The sequence below is a fragment of the Xiphophorus maculatus genome, chromosome 11, assembly GCF_002775205.1.
Source record: "Xiphophorus maculatus strain JP 163 A chromosome 11, X_maculatus-5.0-male, whole genome shotgun sequence".
In the NCBI taxonomy this organism is placed as follows: Eukaryota; Metazoa; Chordata; class Actinopteri; order Cyprinodontiformes; family Poeciliidae; genus Xiphophorus; species Xiphophorus maculatus.
In genome coordinates this window covers 5365130-5378253 of record NC_036453.1, presented here as the reverse complement: position 1 = coordinate 5378253, position 13124 = coordinate 5365130, and the positions used below count along the sequence as shown (strand labels likewise).

Genomic DNA, 13124 nt, shown 5'->3' with positions numbered 1-13124 from the left:
AACTTAATGAGAGGATGGAAGGAATCTGTAAATGTCAATTTTTAAGAACAGGCTGTTTTCCACTAAACACTGCATTTTGCATGGAGGTTATAAAAGACAACTTTTAAGTCTCCTTTATGACTCTCTTCTTTCCACTCTCCCTTAGAGGTCAGATTTAACATTGAAATTGGTCAACAGAATCTCCTGCCTGTACTTCTCTGCTGCTCCTCCAGCATTACTGCTGATTTACTGGCTGCTTCTGATTAATGCACAGCCCGTAACTTGCGAGTCATTTCGCTTCCATGTAATGCTAGACTATTTTGTATTACACTACAAGAAAAAAAGTTAGAAATATTATAAAGTTTGATAAGTACTTTTGCAAAACCTTTCACTAACTGCCGCTTTAAATTTATAAGACAACAAAACAAAGGTGTGGACAAAGCTTGTAAATGATTTATTTTGATCGAGTAAGACGCTTTTTACAAAAGGTGGTTGAAAATGTCTTCCGTCATAAAACAAAAAGGTCTGCATCTTCAATCCGTTTATCCTCTCATTATTCTGTAATATGTGCAACTTCCACAAGAATGATGATCATATAAAGCATTATGTAATCACAAAAACTTTCAAAACCAACTTTAATGTGGATGAGCAAACATGTACAGAAAACACAAAGCATACAAAGAGAAGAGTCTCTAAAATTAGAAAAGAACTGTAGATAGAAACAAGTATGTCGGGACAAAGGAGAGTTTCATCCAGACTACTTATTCCCAATAGTTAATCCATTTATTTTTACTTGTTACAACAACACCCCTGTGCAACTGTGGTTGTGTTTTTCTGAATGCAATGACGCTCAAACGAATATCTTAAGATCAAATAAAATAGGTCAGAAGATGCAGCATAGCTGATATCTTTCTGATGAAGAAGACCATGGCTCCATGGATTAAAAAGGTTTGAGCAATAAAACATTCACTGAGGAAAAGCAGCATAAACAGCTGTGGACCAATGCAGACAGGAAGTTGATTGCTTCCCTTAGAGTTGCTGTTTTAGATCCTGTGGGTGTTTGCCTGAAATAAACTTTTTTTCCTCAAATAGAAAAAAAAAAATCATTGGGCTGTATGATGCCATATAAGGGTCAAAAATGGTCCAGAGAAGGTTGTTTTTCTATCAGATTTATTTAACAGTCCTCTTCTTTAAGATGCATGAAGGGAACAAGCTGCAGTGGATTCCTAGATGATACGAATCACTTGAGCCTTCATGGCTTCAGGTCGGAATGTGGCGAGAGGAGGCGGCTTTTACAAAGAAGAAAATCCTAGATGCCATTTAGACAAGGAGGCTCCAATTTTTCTGTAGCAACTGTGTAATTAGCCAATAATTACACTAATTACATTGATGCTAATTAGACTGAAAATACAGAAAGTGGGGAGCAGTTATTTTAAACTGTTGTGCAAAGATTTTTTTAGAAGACAGAGATGAGTGCAAAGACCCCGTATAGCAAAGCACATGGATAAGCAACCAATGACTGCTGCCCATCCATAGCCAACGCTGATATGAAGATCTTTGAGGCAGAGAAACTGCACCAGCCGATAATTGTTGTTGTTAGTATAATCCCCATCATGCCCCTAGAGAGAGCAGGACAGCAGTAAGTTAGAGTCACCAATGCTTGAATAAACATTCACAAACCTGAACAACAACACGCAGTAGTTTTATTTTGAACTAAAATCCATGACTGCTAATAATTCTGGTATTTTGAATAAATAAACCTGACCAGGTCGTCCATATTAGACAGTTTGACCATGTACTTACTGTAATGACAAAACAACTCCAAAGCTGGAGAGGATGATCATAGGAAGGAGGCAGTATCCCAACACACTGGCCACGCAGCCGAAGGACACGCCCGTCATACTCATGAGGTTGAGGAGGCAGTACATAGCGAGGCAACCGATCGCACTGATGCCGTACACGTAACCAAACTGAATCTTACCGGACTGTAATAGGGAAGTGGGGAAAAAAGTGCCAAACAGACAGAGAATATGGATTTATTGACTGAAGCCTACTCCGACTGTGAAGACTGAAGAACATAATTAAGTCCATTATTTACCAGGAGAAGAGTTGCCCCAAAGGCCAAACAAAAGACCATCGGACCAGCCAGGTCTGTCTCATTCATGATGCTCCCATCTGCTACTTTCAATGGATGGAGAACTGTGAGAGTCTTCTGCCAGATATGGTCAAAATTGATCCCTAATTCTGTAAACAAAAAGGAACAAAATCTCCTACATTAAGGATGTCTTGGTCAAGTATGATCAAACATATCTAATGCCAAAAATTACTGCATATGAATTCAGTGATCATGGTCAAGGTCTATGTAAGCCATCATAATTTTAAAGCTTCATAATAAAACTAATCAATATGTTTGGGAAACTCAATTTAGAACAAAGGTGTGGTCAAGATAAAATGGGAAATTTAGTCACATAGTCGCAAAAGATAATCTAAGGTTATGTTAGAATGAGATTAAAAATAATCTCTTCATTTTTATGATGAGATTAATGTCCTTCCCACTTTAATACATGACTACTGTAGAAACAGTAGCAAGAAACAACATAGTAGAATATCGGTTTGGGAACAGTTTTATGCATCAACAAAAAGTCACATTAAGCACATAAGAAAAAGGAAAACAAAACTTTAGGAAATACTTTTTGGCTCAACTTTGGTAGCCTTTTGTATCAAATGTCTGTAAAACGTTTATTCTGACTTTTTAATGCAACATATTTGGAAATAGCTCCTCAGTTGTGGTTTTTTGTTCTGAATAACAAAGCACACCAATCCTAGCAATTTTGGGCTTAGAATTCAATTGGTGCTTTTGTTCCAAGTTTTTAAAAATGAATCAAAAGGGAATTCCAAAAAATTATAGTTTATTTTTTACTTTCAGCTATGGTCAGACTGTGGCCCACTTACCTTCTAACAGTGGCGGCTCATCATCAAAGCTGTTACTGTACATGGACTGTGATGCATTTGGGGTGTAGGTCTGTGTGGGCTGGAAGATCTGTCCTGTATACGGCTGCTGGGGTTGCATCATTCCTGGGGATGGGTAGCCCATCGGCTGCGAATAATCATACTGACCATACGGCCTGCGGACAATTTATTAACAATAAATAGAAGCTTGTTAAGGAAATTATCAAAAAGGAGGAAGTTTGTGATCTTTAATTAGAGCTTAAAAACAAATAAAGGACTAAATGAATGCCGTAGACATGAGTTAAACTGTTCAGGTACGTTTCAACTTTAATGAGACTTCAGAAAGCCAGAAATATCACAACTGAAGAAAAAAGAAAGAAATTTGTTTCTCTTACTTGTTGTAAGGGTTTTCAGAGTTGCTGTAGCCATATCCGCCCTGGTTTTGGTCATCTACGCTGTAGCTCGACTGGTAGAAGTCAGTGTTGAAGTTATCAAATCCCGACATTCTTACTCTGCTAATACCAAAGAGATACAAATGGTTTTATTTACATTTAATATTGTGACACTATAATACCTACAATGACATTAAGTACACACCTGTAATTGTTTGTTTCTTAGAATTGTGTTGACAATACATTATCCTGGGATTATTTGAGAGTGAGGTTTATTAAACCTGTCATTTTAAACACATTTCATGCAAAAAACTATTATACATTCAACAAAATTAAACTAGTGGGTGAGCCAGCAAAATTAGTAGGGCAGCCAATGGCGCCTGTCCTTGGTGGACACCTGCATTTCACACCTTCACATTTTTGTAAATCTAAAATGAAGCTGTATCTGCCAGGAGGATGATTTGTACTCAGTTTCAAAATTTTGTTATAAGCTACTTATAGTCTACTACTGAGAAAAGGTGGTTATATGTATCCAATAAATTGTATTAACGCAGCAGGGAAGGTCAGAGTTATGTTGTTATTTTATCTGGTCTGTAACCTGTCAAGTTATGTAAAAGTCAAAAGGATAAAACAAAATTAATATGAACAAAATAAATAAAAATTTTGTTTAACAAAGAGGCATAAATAATGGGTGACAATGAGACATCTATATATCTATATTCAGTTCTCCCTAATACATGAAAATAATCAACTAAAACAGAGAAATGAAATACACTGATATGGAATTGGTTGAGTATATAGGAATGAAATTATTTGTTTATGTGTGTTAAACAGCATAACAAATTAGGGAAGGGATTAATTGACCCAGGGACAAAAAAGATATAGGACAATATCACTAATAAAGTAAAAATAAAAAGTAGATCATTCATTGGTAAACACCACACCTATAATTACGTTGTCTCTTCATTTTACAGGTCAGATTGTTATTTCCTGAGCTCCCTAATGTTTTACATAATCTAATGTTGTCATTAGTAACATAGTCACTGTCACTATATTAGTCCCTATTGAAATTATTTCATTTCTAAAATTTACAGTACCATTTTGGTCATGCAAGCTTAACGGTTTAATCTAATTTATTTTACTCCACAATCAAAGCTAAGCGTTAAAAACGCCTGTAAATTTTTAGCAGACTGAAAGGTTTATAAGCAGGTACCGAGATTAACTTTTGCTATTGTGTTCTAAAAATGGGAACTTGTACACGACTGAAATTCTTAGCAACCTTTTAATTTTATATCAATAAAGACACAAGACAAAATACACACAAAAGTCTAAATAGGATTTGTTTTCAAAGTAAAGAAATAATGACAGCTTCTTTTAACAAAGAACGGACAAATGCATGTTTACGTGTATTTTGGTAACAACTACGTTGATTAGCTTAATTGAACAAACCATTAGCACTCCCAAAATGCTAACGCTTCTTTAAGCAGAATGAAAAACACACCTAAAACACGCTCTTTCACAACACAGTACACAACAATATTCAGTAAAGTACACAGAATATCAGACGACTTCAAAATGAAAGGAAAACATCAGAAAAACTGCAAATATAGCCTTTTATCTTTAGCAGCTAACCTTCCCGTTTACTCTGTGGCTAGTTTGTTAGCTAACTCTAACAGATGATGAACCATTTGTTAGAATCCGTACACGTAAAGCCAAAGTCAGCTTACGTTTCCTATTTAATTAAACAGACGTATTGATGATATTAACAGCAATAAAGAAGATTATTACCTGTGATGTCAGCTGGACAACACTTAGTTGAGCCCTGCCAACTCCACTGTGGTTGCTACGTGTCAGGAGAAAGACGGAAAGCCGTTAGGGACATAGCATATAACTCGCTGAAGAAAAAGAGTTGCCTCCTGTTGGCATTTTTTGGTATTTCGACTGTGTTAAAAGTCAGGATGAGACTAAAGTATACAGCCTTAGGTTTTGTTAGTATGTGAATGCATACTAACAGACACAATAAAGATTGTGGAAGACAGCGAATGGATACATAGGCTAATATCCAGCAACAAACTATCCAACTGGGTTTATCATGAAACTAATGATAGATTTGTGAGAAAGCACCCCATGCCCACTATTAAGGATGATGGAATATCTACGATGGTTTGAGATTGTTTGTTCTTCTAAGGCAGTGAGAGAATAGTCAGAGTGAATTTTGTAACTTTTGAAATGGCAGGAGGTTTTGTACAAAATTGATGTGAATTATATATATAAAATGATAAATAAAATGGATTACCTTTAGCAAGATAATGAGCCAACACATAAATGATTCCAGACGCAATTTTTGCAAACAACAGTGGTCACTCTATAACCTTGTGAAATGTCATAGAAGTCCTATCCTATTGTTAAAATTAGATTTTACACAAAGCATTGAAAACAACGATGGTGATATTAGGGAAAAAGTATTTTTTTATATGTGATTTTCCCTCATGCATATTAAAAGTTAGACTTTAAGTCTTTTTTTTACAGCTGGATTATGCTACTTTGAAAAAACATTAATTTATTAGGTGTCCTTTAAAACTTTTTTAACTGGGTCCAATAAATGTGGCCATCATTCTGCAGGATCTTGACTGAAGATGAAAGTTTGCTGCAACTGACTAAAAATATATTGCATTAAATTTTAGATTCAAACACCATCAATAACTAAAAGATCAGAGAAAAACCTTTCCTTTGAAAAAGGGTAAAAATTTTATAGTTTAATGAAATACACTAAAACAAGACTATATAAATACATCCCATAAAATATATGTGCTTTAATAAATAAATAAATTAAAAACAGCTTCTGCTTTGTCCCCTATGACACCACATCAGCTGATTGATATATAGCTAGAGAAACCACAGGTCTAACAGCTGTAAATAAATACACAGGGTAGATGATAACAAAGATAACGCAAGAGGACATGTACTGGGCTCCTGGAAAGAACAAAGGTACTCTCTTTCAACAGGATGCAGGGGAGAAGATCAATCACGCGGCATGAGCGGGAGAACTGCACCACTTCCATAATGCAGGCGGATACTGGCTCTTTGATGATGTGCATTATGCAAAATAATGGGGCTCATGACCTATGCTGAGAGGAAGGTGGGACAGCAGGAAATGAGAATAACAGATGTCATTTTGAACTGTGAGTTAGGAAATAGGCAAACGTGAGCAAAAATAAAGACTCATTTCATTGCTTTTGAAGGGCAAGAGAATAAAGAGAGAGAAGTAAAAGAGAAAAAAACAGATTAATTTAGGTGACAGTTCACATTAGCAGCAGACCTTCAAAATATCTGTAACACCCACTGACTGGATCTCTTACCCAGAACTTATTAAATTTAAATATTTCCTGTCTCAGAGGTGAAACAACCACCCTCTCAGCCATCATGACAGAAAAATACATTAGACATAAATTAATTTCAACGGTGTGGAAGGGAAATAAATTATACAGCATTTGCTCTGTCCTGGCCTCAAGACACAGAGAATTTCTTTCAAAATGACGAGTGAAAAAATAACACATTCAGAAAGAGTACCCTCTTTCCATCTGAGACATATTGAGTTTGTTCAAAATGAGTATTCATTTTCTGTTTAGGGGAAATGATACACAGCACTCAGCTTTTTTAAAAGTTGGATGATCAAAAACTATTTGGCTGGTTTCTGAATAGTCTTGGGAAAAACAAATACGTTTATGCAATGATTAACTACCGTATTGCTTTAAAGAAAAAAGTATTTTTTTGTACATTGCAACTGTTATTAACAAAGTTGTAAGTTGTTTTGGAAAACTAATCAAATTTAAAAAAAACCATCATTATGCCACAGTGAGGTTGACACCTCAACATGTGCAAGTAAAACTGTAATACCAGCACTTTTTGAATGGTTTAATAATGGTTTCCATTTCAGACTGTTTGGTTTTAACCTTGATTAATCTATTTTAGAGATTCTTCTACATAAGAACTGATTTAATTATATCAATTAGTTTTATAACAATGCTTCTGAAAATTCAATTGCTAAATTTATTTGAACTAATTCAATGTTTTATCTACAGCAAGATTAATTATGACTTTAATTAACTGATTCTTCTCATTTCTACAGAGCATAACCAATCTATCTAAGCACCTTCTGCTCCATTTCTCTATCACTCATAAAGACACCTGAACTACCCGATTCAACTAGACAGTGAAAAAATCCAGTAACTCCTGAAAAATAAAGTTGTGGTCCATTTTTCCACAGCCAGGAAGAAAACCACACTCTTCATGACCTCAAAGTTTGATCATTGATCAGAACCACCATTTAAATGCCCTGCAGAAGGTACATCAATACCAAAAAATCAAAGTCTTCTGTAAAACTCTCAACTGGATCAACAAATGAATCCTTTAACAAAATTGCTTTGACACATGAAACAAAAAATACTTAACTGAAAGAGTCTGTGACTAATCAGGAGTTAAAATGGGTCATTTTTCATTCATTGCTTTCCATCATATTTAGACTCTTAATCACTCTGGTTTATGAAGAACATGTATTTCTACCTAATCCCCTTAATTAAAGAAAATTAAAAAGTGCCAGAAAGGGTAATTGAATTTAGGGCAGTGTATTGCCATGTACTGTCATAATTGCCTTTTTTAATATAGCCTCTGCTGTAATCCTGCTTTCGCTGTCTGGGTGAATGAGAGGATTAAAAGCAGTGAATTTTGTCTGATGAAGCAAACCCTCGTTGACAGCCACCTACTGTCTCCTCCATCAGGATTTCTCACACTGTCCCCACAAGCACTAAGGAGACAGGAAAATCAAAATTCCTGCTCTGTTGTAAAATACAGAAAGTGACAGGCAACTTAATAAAATAAATATGAGTGAACTTTATGTAAGTGATACTTGTAGGTTTGCTTATAGCTGAATTAATTGGGCACATATTTTTAAAACCTTTGTCAGATTTACCTCTCTGATAAATCGTCATGAAATTCATTTTCCACCCTCCATACTGTACACATCACAAATTAGAAGATGTCTGATATGGATAAGAGGACAAATTTTTAAAATGATTTACTAATAAATTTGTGCACCCTTTTCTACATTGCAAGTATGGGAAGAATCTCTTTTTAAATTCTGATATTTCTTTGCTACTTTGTGTTTTTGTCTTTTTTATAATGTTTGAATGGTGACTTGGTAGGAATACTTTTGCTATGTCTCCTGATATAAGTCTATTCTATTCTATTCTATTCTATTCTATTCTATTCTATTCTATTCTATTCTATTCTATTCTATTCTATTCTGTTGAAGTCTCATTTATCAAAAGCAGATTTGAATGGCTTACCAAAGCTCTGAAAATAACACTAATTTTTTTATAGCAACTTGAGATACCCATTCATGGAAGTAGTCAATAAGGTAATATGACTCCGATATCTATAAACTGATAGCATACAGTTTATGTCTGACCAATACATAATCTTCTCCTTTCCACACACAGTGATCGATATGGTGACCAGCTTTTTAAAAGCCTTTTTCTTTTGTGTAAATGTTCCACATAAGCTATTTCAGTGAACAGCAATTGCAAATATATTGCAATGTTGTCTACTATGTATTGCTTCTGTAGTGACTCTTATTTGTCCCTACAGAAGCCCGTAGTGACAAATGTGTCACACGGATTAAAACAGCCACTCAGCAGTGTGAACTCAGAGAAGTGTTTTCTTCTATTAATTATCCAACCGTCTTCTCATTTGGAAGAGAATCCCATTTATTTTATCTTAAAATTATCTTAAGTTGAACTGATTGCCTTTGAACAAATGCTGATATTGTGTGAGACATCTAAAAAATGATCAAAGGTAAAATCTTTCTGTCATGGTGTGGCAAACGATAAAAACCGTCCAGTCATCCACTTGCCATTACTATAAATAAAATGCAAACTATGAAAAAGAATTATAACACAAAGAAATGGCTACTGCAGTTCTGAAGCTGTATTTAGTAGGTTTTTATTTTTCAAGGTTCATGCAGTTAGTCTCTGACATTAGTAATCATTTTAGAGCTGTTGGGCAGTTGTGATAGAAATGAAGGAGAGTAGGGAGTCGACATCTTGATAATTCCTTTAAGTGAAAAACTCTTAATACAAAAAAGTATACCTCAAACAAAACATAGCACACTAATACATGAGACTAAATATTTTCTGGTGAGATGCTGATACACAATTTCTCAGTTTGTGACTCAGCTACACAGACAACACAGTTCAATTGCAATATTCGTCAGTTGATCTTTAACTGCCACTAAAAAAACAAAACAAACTCACTCAACTTCTTGCAGATGGACTGTTCTGGATTTTGTAATGCTTTGGTTCTGACTTGTTTCTGTTTGGCATCAGGGACAGCTGTAGCCAACCCACCAGTGTCCCACATGTCAAAACAGATTTAGAAACTTCTAAAATAAGTCTCTTATCACAAAAAGTTACACCACTCTCCTTTTCCCCATTCTTCCTGGGCTGCTGGCAGGTTTCATTGTATTGTTTCTTTAATTTTTTCACCAAGTGACTAAAAGATCCCATTTTTTGTGTCACACGGATTAAAATTTCAGCAAAAGTTTGTCAAGCTTTGTCAAGTTCAACATTACTCAATTGAGGCAAAAATAGGCCTCAGTGATGAGACTCACAACATCAATTTATTTGACTGCTAACAGAGCACAGTGCCTTAAAAAGGTATTTGTCTTTTTGAGATTTCTTCTTTACTTGTATTTGAATGTTTCAGATCATCAAGCAAACTTTACTATCAGAAAAAGACAAGGAAAGTAAATAAAAAAAGAAGTTTTCAAATTATAATTTCAATTAATAAAGATAAAAAGCTCTCCAAACCAACCTGGCCTATGAAAAAAGTAATTGCCCCTTTGGATTATCTTTGACTAACCACATCTTTTAAATTCCTTTTTATTATCCTCACCCAAGTGTGATTACTGTGTAAATGTAGAATAAAGAAATCACATTAACAGTTCCTGGCTGGCTAACTAAGGAGAAATACTTCAAAAGCAACACATCATGCTCTGATCTTAAATAAATAAAGAACTAATTAGAAATAAATGTATTCATCTGCCATGGTTACAAAATCATTTCTCATGCTTTGAGAGTTAATTCTCGGCAAAATAAATTATTCACAAATAAGTGGAACAGTGGTGAACCTTTCCCTGAGTAGCTGGGAAAGGTTAATGTAATGTGCTAAAGGCAGACTATAGGAAAGAGTAAAAGCTTCTTAAAGAGACAGAAGCCTGAAATTGTGAAGTCAAATTTCATTTAAATTATGTTTGATAATATATACTGTATACAGCATTTTTGTAGCAACTCAAGTAGCTCCTTGATTATGCTACAAAATGGCACTTTGTGTCTAGAAAATTCATACCATCACTTTAAAATTTGAAATATCTTTTCAAATATTTTTACAATGCATAGTAATAAATACGAAGGGTGATGCATATTTATAGAACATAAATGGAGGGCTCTACTTCTGACACGCACACACACACCTGAAATCCAAACAGCGTCATGTTTGTTTTTGCATTCAGTTGCATCTGCCAACATCTGCAAAATGTGTACTTCCTGTCAACTGCTGTTGTTGGTGTGCAATAATTTCCCAATGGATGCTCAGCTTTCCTGAGGAAATCAGTGATGGCAGGAGCGAACAGAGACCTACTGCATGTTCAGTTTTACATCGTCTACTCACCAACTGTCACATTCTCTTTCTCACACTGCTAGATGCCGCATACTCAGAGGGAGACAACTACAGTGAAAATGAAAAGTCATACCCTTTATAAAAGGTCAAGTTTCCGGGTTGTAAAACATCAAGCCAAGAAAAATACTTTCAAGACTGTTTCCACAATTAAGATGCAATTTGTCCTATTCAAATCAACTGTCTTTGTGGGATTTTCTTAATATTTGTATCTTTTAGCTATAGGATACAAATATAGGGTGCAACATGGTTGCAAAGGATAAAAATGCTCTCATTGTAACTATCAGCTGCTATTAGCTACAGAAAAAGCTATGGTGTAATATACAATTATATATACAAAGCAGATTGCTGGATGGCATTCTGATCAGAACAGAGATTAATTGAAGAACAGCTCTAGAAAAAAAAAGATGGAACAACAGAGTGATGCAGCAGAGAGAGGACTTGGCAGCAGGTGGATCTGACAAGGAGTAACTACAATTGGCAAGCCCAGAAATGCTGGGGAGGTGATTAGTGAAACCAGTAGTAGGTCACTCTAATCAGCAGAATGCAATGAAGCTACAAGGGGAGCAAACTCTCAATGAAACTGACTGATGACAGAAGTTTGGAGGCAATACAAGGAAACATGAGGGAATAACTGATAAATGTGGAATAACAACTCCAACCTAACACAAATGACCAGACCTAACACAGAGGTAAATATCAAAACACATGCATAACTCAAAATAAATAACTGGCATATGGAACAGACAAAACCAAACTCAAAGTCAACTGAATCACGGTATACATACACAATAACATATCGTTACTGTCTTAAGAGTCTGACAGTAATGACTTAGGAGCTGCAGATTCTGTTCTGAATGTGAGAACAATATTCTGAATTCTCTCATAATTCATGGGCAGATGGCAAAGATACAAGCCCTGTATTTGAAAGAATGGATTCAGGCCTGGCTAAACTCTCCCATGACCTTGTGGAAAAATGTGTTATGGTCTAAAGCAGCAAAACAGAGCGTTTGGCATCAATTCCAAAGGGTGAATTTGGCACAAAAAGTACACTTCACATTACCAAAAGAACACCGTACCCACAGGGAAACATGGCGTCAATTCATCACAAACCAATGTATCTGGAGATCTTTGGCAAGAGAGAGCAGGCAAATAGTCAGACTTAGACTCCTACTATGAATGCTGAGATTGAATCAAAAGGTAGTTTAACAGCACATTAGATTGAGGTTGTGCAAACTCATGCAACCAGCTCAGTTCTGTTTTTATTTTTCACATATTTCTCTCAAACAAATTTGTGTGTGTTGAGTTGAGGCAGAATAAAGTTTGGAAACTATTTACAATGGTTTCATTTCTTACATCAAAATACTTAACGTTTTAACAGGAATGTGTAAATCTTTAAACCTCTGTAGTTTTTCACCAGTTATTTTTTTCTTACTCTGTATTGTAAATATGCCTGAAAGTCTTAAAGCAGATGGGTTAATGCAATATATTTAGTTACGCACAACGCTCAAATATATAGTATACTGAACATCTTTTCAGAATTTGCCAAATAGATTTTACTGGTATTAGATGGAAAGTAAAATTGGATGCTATGCCTTTAAAATGGCTTTACAGTTTAAAATACTTCTAGAGATTTGGTTCCATCAAGTGATTTGTCACACTGAGGACCTGCGAAACTATTCTTTAATCCCAAGAGTCTGTGAGAACTCCACAGGAAAACCTGGCAAGAAAGAGATATGTTGTGCTGTGACAAGGACACACTCCTACACACGGACAGAAACTACACACTGCAGGAAAGCTGACTGCGAAAGTAAACGAGCACGGCTATCTGCTCCTTTGCAGAGTTCCCTTGTGAACCGTAAGCCGAGGCCGAGGGGCCGAGGGAGAGTGGATGCTTAGCAACATCTAGTCTACATAGTTCTCCATGTCAACAGGGTGAGTTTCCCTTTAGGCTCCATGATCCCTGCTTAGGGCTGCCCCACAGAGGAATGGTGCTACAAATGCAAATACTTTGAGAAATAGAAGTCCACTGACAACAAAGAAAGTGTATTTGTCAAGCTCTTGGAACAATAA

The 13124-nt window shown here is 35.5% G+C and overlaps 1 protein-coding gene across 2 annotated transcripts; it reads right to left on the bottom strand.

Annotated features, from left to right (window-relative positions):
• Positions 1 to 410: 410 nt before the first annotated feature.
• yipf5 (Yip1 domain family member 5) lies at positions 411 to 5192 on the bottom strand. Of its 2 annotated transcripts, none has more exons than XM_005805443.3 (6): positions 5109 to 5192; positions 3324 to 3443; positions 2932 to 3104; positions 2078 to 2223; positions 1783 to 1964; positions 411 to 1598 (listed from the first exon to the last, which is right to left on the bottom strand). In XM_005805443.3, exons 2-6 carry the CDS (start codon positions 3431 to 3433, stop codon positions 1436 to 1438), a joined length of 774 nt encoding a protein of 257 aa, XP_005805500.1. In that variant the 5' UTR covers positions 3434 to 3443; positions 5109 to 5192; the 3' UTR covers positions 411 to 1435. The 2 variants fall into 2 exon arrangements, with proteins under 2 accessions (XP_005805500.1, XP_023197488.1); XM_023341720.1 differs by having other exon boundaries at positions 3324 to 3440.
• Between the last annotated feature and the right edge of the window lie 7932 nt (positions 5193 to 13124).

Bases quoted from the DNA above. Each gene is read 5' to 3' on its own strand.
- yipf5 (XM_005805443.3), bottom strand. From the start codon at position 3,433: ATGTCGGGATTTGATAACTTCAACACTGACTTCTACCAGTCGAGCTAC. The intron at 1,965-2,077 runs GTAAATAATGGA...TCCCTATTACAG, and splicing joins TTGGGGCAACTCTTCTCCTG to TCCGGTAAGATTCAGTTTGG. The intron at 1,599-1,782 runs GTAAGTACATGG...TGCTCTCTCTAG, and splicing joins GGAGTTGTTTTGTCATTACA to GGGCATGATGGGGATTATAC.